At 36.9% G+C, this 8,727-nt stretch overlaps 1 protein-coding gene across 1 annotated transcript; it reads left to right on the top strand.

The window, feature by feature from the left end:
• Positions 1 to 2,357: 2,357 nt before the first annotated feature.
• On the top strand, positions 2,358 to 2,711 carry LOC111896569 (uncharacterized). The gene has a single exon (XM_023892537.1). It carries the CDS (start codon positions 2,358 to 2,360, stop codon positions 2,709 to 2,711), a length of 354 nt encoding a protein of 117 aa, XP_023748305.1.
• The last annotated feature ends 6,016 nt before the right edge of the window (positions 2,712 to 8,727 follow it).

The following is an 8,727-nucleotide window of genomic DNA, read 5'->3' as shown; positions in this document are numbered from 1 at the left end:
AGATCAACCTATAAGGAGGAGAAAAACCGATAGTGCAACATCAGAGACGATTAAACCCAAACATGCAAGAGGTCGTCAAAAAGGAGGTAATGAAGCTCTTGGATGCCAGAATCATCTACTCCATTTCTGATACTCAATGGGTGAGTTTAGTACAAGTAGTACCAAAGAAAGGAGGAGTGACAGTCGTGATGAATGAGAAGAATGAGCTCATACCTACATAAACGGTAACCGGTTGGCAAGTGTGCATCGATTATCGCAAGCTAAACGATGTCACTTGCAAAGACCACTTCCCTCTCCCTTTCATTGATCAAATGCTTGAACTATAATCTGGTCATTGCTATTACTATTTTTTAGATGGATTTTCAGGTTACTTCCAGATTCCCATTGACCCAAGCGATCAAGACAAGATGACATTCACTTGTCCAAGTGGAACTTTTGCATATCGACGCATGCCTTTTGGGTTATGTAATGCGCCGGCCACTTTTCAACAATGAGTGATGGCCATATTCCATGACATGGTGGAAAAGGTTATGCAAGTCTTTATGGACGACTTTTTCGTGTTAGTTCTTCTTTTGATGATTGTCTTACTAACCTTCATTTGATGCTTGCTAGGTGTGAAAAGACCAATTTGGTCTTGAATTGGGAAAAATGCCATTTCATGGTGAAGGAGGGAATCATATTAGGTCATAAAGTTTCCAAATCGGGAATTAAGGTGGATCGAGCAAAGAACGACACCATTTCCATGTTACCCCCACCAACTAATGTGAAGTGCGTTAGGAGTTTTTAGGTCACGTGGGGTTTTACCGCCGTTTTATCAAAGATTTTCTAAAATAATGAGACCTTTGACTCAGTTACTCTTAGAATATGCAACCTTCTATTTTTCTAAAGAATGCTTAGAAACTTTCGAAATTCTAAAAGAAAAATTGACGAATGCCCCGATCATTATTACCCCGAATTGGAACTTGCACTTTTAAATAATGTGTGATGCCAGTGACTATGCTTTGGGAGTCGTACTTGGTCAAAGGGTTGATAAGCACTTTCAACCCATTTGCTATGCAAGCAAGACATTAAACCCGACCCAGGAAAATTACACCACCACTAAAAAAGAATTATTGGTCGTGGTTTATGCATTTGATAAGTTTCGTCCCTACCTTATTTTGTCCAAAACCACTGTTTTTACTGACCATTCTGCTATCAAATGTTTGTTTGTCAAGCAGGATGCCAAACCAATACTGATCTGGTGGGTACTTTTACTTCAAGAATTTGACATCGAGATCTGGGAAAAGTAGAGAATGGAAAATGTAACGGCTGACCACCTCTCCAGATTGGAAAATCCAGAAAGGGAAGAAATGGAGAACAAGGGTATTGGAGATGATTTCCTAAAGGAGTACTTGATGATGGTAGTAGGAGAATAGCCTTGGTATGCAGATATTGCAAACGTTTTGGTAGGCAGATATATTCCTAGGGGTTAACTCACCAGTAGAAGAAATTTTTTTCTCAGGAATCAAATATTATTTCTAGGATGAGCCTTATCTTTTCAGAAGTTGTGTCGATGGTATCATTAGAAGATACGTGTTTAGAAAGGAAATCCATGATATATATTGAGGCATTGTCACCACGGGACTACAAGAGCACATCATGGAGCACAATATACAGCCAAGAAAGTGTCTGATGCAGGTTTTATTGGCCAAAGATCTTCAAGGATTCTACTACATATGTAAGAGAGTGTAACTCATGCCAGAGGTCGGGAAATATATCATCAAGGAATGAGATGCCACAAAGGAACATCCAAGTCTATGAGGTGTTCAATGTATGGGGTATAGACTTTATGGGACCATTTCCATCACCTAGAGGGAACAAGTACATCCTTGTGGCAATCAACTATGTTTCAAAGTGGGCAGAAGCATAGGCACTAACCACCAATGATGCGCGAGTGGTTGTGAAGTTTCTTAGAAAATTATTCTCTCATTTTGGAGTGCCAAAAGCACTTATAAGTGATAGGGGAATCCATTTTGCTAATGATCAACTTGAAAATTTGTTATAGAAATATCGGGTACACCATAGGTTTGCAACACCATATCATCCTCAAACGAATGGGAAAACTGAGATCACAAATAGGGCACTAAAGAGAATTTTGGAGAGATTAGTGAGGATTAATAGAAAGGAACGGTTAGACAAAATCGATGATGAGCTTTGGGCATTTTGTATCGTGTTCAAGACACCCATTGGGACTACACCTTATCGGTTAGTTTTTGGGAAGAACTATCATTTACCAATGGAACTCGAGCACAAGGCGTATTGGGCATTAAAGACAGGCAACTTTGAAGAGTGAATTGCCCACCAATCGGCTTTTGCAAATGAATGCCTTGGAAGATTTGAGAAATGAGTCATACATAAACTCGTTGATCTACAAGTACAAGACGAAAAAATGGCACGATGCAAGGATAAAAGGAAACAAGGAGTTTGAAGCGGTTCAAAAAGTCCTCCTTTATAATTCAAGGATGAAACTTTTTCCCGGAAAGTTACGAACACGCTGGTCCAGGCCATTCAAGATAAAGCAACTGTATCCATATGGGGAAATCGAGCTATTAAACGAAGATGGGTCAGCCTTTAAGGTAAATGGGCATAAAATCAAACATTATGAAGAAGGGATGACAAGCGAAGAGGGGATGGGAGAAAGCATGGACTTGGAGGAGGCTACCACAACGTAGGGCGGAAAGGAGTCCAGCTCAAGACTCCTCAAAAAGAAGTGCTTGCGGGAGGCTACCTTTCATTTGAGTTTGCATTTCTTTTCCCTTTATCTTTCTTTTAGTTTTTCGTTTTCTTTCCTTTATTTCATTGTTTTTGTTAAGGATATTCGGCTTTGTCTCCTGATAATTAAAATTTTGCTTGACGGAAAGCAAGGCCTAAGTGTAGGGTGTGGTAAAACCTTTAATGAGAAAACATAAAAAAAATTTGGTTATGGACACCCAAAATGGCGTGGATGAGCTGTTCCCACGTTGGATGTGAGCAAAATTTCATAATTTTTCAAAGATTCACTCTTCAACACGGCGTGTTTTCCGAAAACATGGCGTGTTGCTTTATCAGTTACCGAAAAAATACCATTTTTAAACTCAGTCAAAAAGTTTTCTAACCCTAAAACAGCAAAAAATGTTTTCTCTTTACCCCATAGCCCCCAAACACATCGAGTTTGCCTTCAACACTCTCAATCTTCAATTCCATTAGTTTTACTTCAATTTCTACAAAACAAATGTAAGATTTCTCATCCCAAATTATGTTTAAAGTAAAGATGTTCATGGGTAGTGTGTTCTAAGCACAACCCTAGACTTATTTGATTTTGGATAAATTGATTTTGAATAAACTGGATAATGGGTAGTGTGTTCTAAGAAAAACCCTAGACTTAAATCGGATTTTTGAAATTTTTCTATATTTTTTTAGGGTTTCGATTTTGAATAAATTGGAGCATTTTGTTTAGAATTTTTTGTGTTTAAGAGTACATTCTTGTGTTCCAAGCAAAACCCTAAACTTATTTGATGTTAATTTGGTTGATTTGGTCTTGAATCAAAGCTTGATAGCCAAACAGTTCATCAAACACGGCGTGTTTGACGTTCAGTGAGCCTAATTTTTGCTTAAGAGTTTATTTTAACCTCTTTTGGTATTTGTTTTCTCTTTTGTTGTTTAATTGTGGAAGATGAGGAGAGGTCAGAGAAATCAACAGGCCCCTCAAGAATAAGCGGGTTTCCCCTGGTATAATTATCTATAGGTGTTTTCTCCAGGGGTATTAGCGGAATGGTGGAACAAACTAGAGAAACTGAAGCTAGAGAGTTTTACATTGCAAATGCAATTAATTAGGAATGGCTTCAATAATTCGGGCTAGTCGACGCAATGAACACGTATTTAACAAAAACAATTATGGGTGAAGGGGTAAGAATTACGTGTACAAGATGGAGGAGGTTGTTTCAGATTCAAGAACTGGTATACAAAGCATTGTGCTTAGAATTTTATGTTACTATAAGTTTTAGAGGACGAGCGGATGCTTTTGACATGGAAAACCTCACATTTTGTCTAGGTGGGGAGAGACGAGAGTGTAGTGTAGCAGAGTTAGCTTGGAGGTTGGATCTATACAATCGATCGGAGGCCATGACCAAGGATTTTGGTGTCTTTCTTGACACTTGTCACATGGACCTTCCCAAAGGTGTGAATGGGGCGAATTGGTGGACCACTATTTCCAATGGTGTTCACATTCCATCGGTAGCTCAAGAAGGTGACATTCGGTCAACCATTCACCGCCTCATTCACTGTTTTATCTTGAGTACTATCAACATGAGGAAGGATGCAAATAAATTTCCAAACCAAGACATATTTTTCTTATGGAGCATTCTTACACCCGGGGTTTTCTGAAACATACCTTATTGTTTGGCAAAGTACTTGGCGAAAAGGGCGGCTAAGGTGGTATGTTGGTGACAAAGTTGGCTAGATCTTACGGGTTGTTTGAAAAAGGGGTGGCAAATTTCTTGACTTTGATGCCGACACGTCGGTTCAACATCTTTCTCTACAAGCGGGATAGGATTGTACAAGACAATGGAGGGAATAATTTCTCTTTTCCCGAGGACGATGAGGTAGAGCAACTTGAAATGGGACGAAGGGTGAGGCCATGCCCCGATGACGTTCACGAGGAACCCCCAGTGATTCCTGTGGAAGATGAGATGCCCATGGATTTATATAATTGGGGAATGCATAGGTACCAAGACAATGGTCGGGGACTCAACTATCAAAACACGCACACGGATCTCCTTTTCCAACACTTGTAGATTTCACGACCGGGTGGGTAACCCACGTCATATCCACACATCCCTATTTGGGATGAATTATGGGGTGAAATGTAGGGTGGAGCTGGTGGAAGCTGAGCCAGAAGAGAATATGAAGATTGATTATCCTTTTTTAATCTTAGTTTTTATTTGAAGTGTTTGAAGACTATTTTTATTTTTATTTGTCTTTATTTGTGTGTGTTTGATTTGTTTAAACTTTTAGTTTAGTAGGATTAATGTAGGGTCTTTAATTTAGTTTTTTTTTCCTTTTTATTACGTGGTTGATGCTTTTGATTTCTGCAGAATTAGGGTTGAGAAATGAGTGAATATTTAAAACGTGAGAGGAACCAAGTGAGGGGTAGAGTCTTTGACAAGGAAAAGAAGATTTTGAATGGAAATTTTGATCCCGATGCTTATAATTGCCGAAGGGTACCATGTTACAAAAGACATAGAAAGGTGTATTGCATTAATACCCTTTTAACCAAAGAATCGTTGTTGAAGTAGAAAATAGTAAAAATCACGAAATGACCTTAAAACACGTCGTGGTCATAACCAAACACGACATGTTCCAGTAAAAAAACGTGATTTTCATTTGAGCAATAATTCAACACGGCGTGTTTCCCTTACAAACTCGATGTATTTAAGCTTCAGCCAACTTTTTCGAGTCATTGATTTGCGCCTACTCAAGGCAGGCATTGTCCACATTTCTTGAGTCCATTCCAAGGCGTTCCAAGATGCTTTTTCTAGTTATCTTACGAGATGTCAACCACATGATACATATGACAACCAAGGCATAGATGAGTTGTTCCTATGCCAAAGTCAGGTGAAGTAGAGCAAAGAGAAGAAAATCAACCTCGCCACTTCTATCCCAGGGGAGTCTGTTTCTTTTTTCTCCCTTTTTACATGTTCTTTATTTTGTATAACATGCAATGGGGGAATTGCATGAATTAAGTGTGGGGTAGGGGTAGGTTACATTAGAGTCCAAGTATTATTTTTGAAAAATTGCATCATCATTAAAAAATTGCAAGGTTAATTCAAAAAATTATGGTAAAAGCAATTAGGATGTCATGCTAGTATTGTGTTTGATGATTCGATATAGACCTAAATATTTAGTTGGGCCAACATAGGTTATAGTGTATTTGTTTGAGGGATGCAACATGTTTAGCATCGTGTACTTGAAATGTATCCAGGAAAGCTTAAGTAGTTAATGCACATGAGACTAATGCCTTTAATCAATAAAGGTTGAAGTTAAATCCCATTGGTTAAGAATATGTTTTTCTAGGATCTTTAGTTGTGAGTGAAAAAAGGGTGTATGAAAAAAAAGTGTGTTGCAATTTTTGAAAGAATCTACAAGTTATGAAGACATAAGAAGAGCTACAAATTATCAAAGATTCAAGGCAAAAGTTTGTTATTTTATTTATTTGTAATTTTATTTTCTAGGTTATTTTTCCATATGTATGCTTGGGGTTTAACCAAATATACCTTGAGCTTAAGAAAGTTTTCTGACGATGGATTCGGATGAATGCATAAAATGAGGGTTGTTCGGAAAAAGTGGGCGAGTGTTTATGAAGATTGTAAGTATTTAGGATTAGGGAGGTTCTTAGGAAAAATTAGACACAAATATATGTGTTGCGGTCTTGGCATAATGGGTGGGTTCAATTTGGATTGTCTTATGTGGTATTGGTATGCTAAAATTCAGTTTTGTTTGGGGGCAAGCAAAAGTCAAGTGTGAGGGATATTGATATTTGCATATTTAATCATATAAATCATGCATTATCTTAATATTTTATGTTGCATTTGTTTCAAATATTGAACAAAAGGTACTTAATTGTTCAAAATTTATTTTGTAGCAACAAAGACATGCTCGGAAGGAAAAGGATGCGGAATTGGCAACTGGAAGATTGGATCTTAGATTCTGAAGAAAAAGAAGAAATAAAAAAGAACACGACATGTTATCTCTAAACACGACGTACTGAGATGGAAAATCGCGATGGAATAGTGCCTTGTCGTACACGCGTTTTTAATGAAGAACACGGCGTGCTGGTTCCTAAAACATGCCATGTTGCACCGTTTTTCAAAATCTATTTAAGGATCGTTTCTTTTCGAAAACCTAACTAATGTTGCAAGTTTTTAGCAACTTTTGGAGGCCAGAGACATCCCTAAGAGTTGTCGAGTATAGAATTCGACTAGAAGCTTGTGTTTGAAGAGATCTAAGGCAAAATCACATTTACTTTACTTAATTCCTTTGTTTACATCATGTTTGCAATGTAGAATTTCATTTTTATCACTGTTCTTGATGAAGTCATGGGCTAAAAACCCTACTTTCGTTTAGAGTAGAGGATCTTATGACTATGTGTTGATTTTGTGGTTTTGGATTATGTTTAATTGATTATTTATCATGTTAAGCTTGTTAAAAGAACCTTATGTGTTAATGATAATTATTTTCTGTTAATTACTAAATTAATTGAGATTGTATGAACATCTTCTTAATTGCTTGCCTCTTATGATTTTGTGACCATCAAGATCGTAAGACTAGTGTTGTGAACATAACCTATGGTTAATAAGAAAATAAGTAAATTAATGTATGAGCTATATATGATGACCAACCATATATGAATTAATTTAACCAACCAATTGAATTAATTACCATTACAAGCCTTGCATGATTCGAACTTAATACTAGTAAACTTTTTAGTTTAATCAACTGACTACTGTTTGAATTGATTTTTTGCTAAAGGATTAGTAATAGTTAACATGAACCTAATCACATTAGAAATCAGTAATTGATGACACATTAATTCATTGCACTTGCCACGAAATCAACCATAGGAGTAAGTGAATCGTATCTAAATGGAAGTCCCTTTAATATTTTTGATTCTATCGTCTTTTGTTCTTCAATTATTGTTAATTGTTTCTTTGCTAAGTGGTTAAATTTCTAGTCTTGTAAAACTAGAGAAAATATCCTCTTTAATCATTGTTTAATTTAGTAAGCATTAGTAGTACTTTTAATTATTTTTACTGTTCCTTGTGTTCGATACCTTATTACCTACACTAAACTACTATTCGATTAGGTACATTGCCTATCGTGTGTTGGTTTTTGTCTAAGTTAGTTAGGATTAAAACTAGTATATTTAACACATATCAATCTTCCTTTACCCAAAAGATGATAAAAAATCAAAGCTTTTCAGTCATGCATGTCCAATGCATGACTTAAACTCTTACTAGACCAAAAGTGGGGAAAATGAGATCTAGACTCAAAATTTGTGACAACCGTCAATTTTCGGTCAAGTCAAAGTCAACTAAAGTCAACAAGTCAAACCGGTCAACTCAATTTGCCGCGAGTATTAGAGTTTACGTTATGTAATTTCTAAACAACTCTCTATTCTAATGAGAAATCATAAATTTGAAAAGTGCGTACATCTAGATCTCCTTAACCTAAAACTGTGGTACGTGGCGAGCCAAACCGATAAAACAATGTTGCATACTCACCAAGAGTACGCAAGATCCTTAAACAAGGCTTAACGGGGCTTACGGACCCTGCATTGCGAAACCGAACACTCAAAAAGGGTCACCAATGAAACCTCTCTCCCAAATCTCTCTAAGTATGTGAAATCTCTCCCAAATATCTCTTTGTATGTGAAATCTCTCCAAGAATGTCAAATCTCTCCCAAATCTCTCTAAGAATATGAAATCTCTCCCAAATATCTCTTTGTATGTGAAATCTCTCCAAGAATGTCAAATCTCTCCCAAATCTCTCTAAGAATATGAAATCTCTCCCAAATATCTCTTTGTATGCGAAATCTCTCCAAGAATGTCAAATCTCTCCCAAATCTCTCTAAGAATATGAAATATCTCCCAAATATCTCTTTGTATGTGAAATCTCTCCAAGAATGTCAAATCTCTCCCAAATCTCTCTAAG

Source organism: Lactuca sativa, chromosome 9, assembly GCF_002870075.4.
Source record: "Lactuca sativa cultivar Salinas chromosome 9, Lsat_Salinas_v11, whole genome shotgun sequence".
In the NCBI taxonomy this organism is placed as follows: domain Eukaryota; kingdom Viridiplantae; phylum Streptophyta; class Magnoliopsida; order Asterales; family Asteraceae; genus Lactuca; species Lactuca sativa.
Note: the sequence above shows the minus strand (reverse complement) of the source record. Positions and strands in the feature narration are given on the sequence as shown.

Coding starts and splice junctions, on each gene's coding strand:
- LOC111896569 (XM_023892537.1), top strand. CDS start 2,358: ATGAATGCCTTGGAAGATTTGAGAAATGAGTCATACATAAACTCGTTG.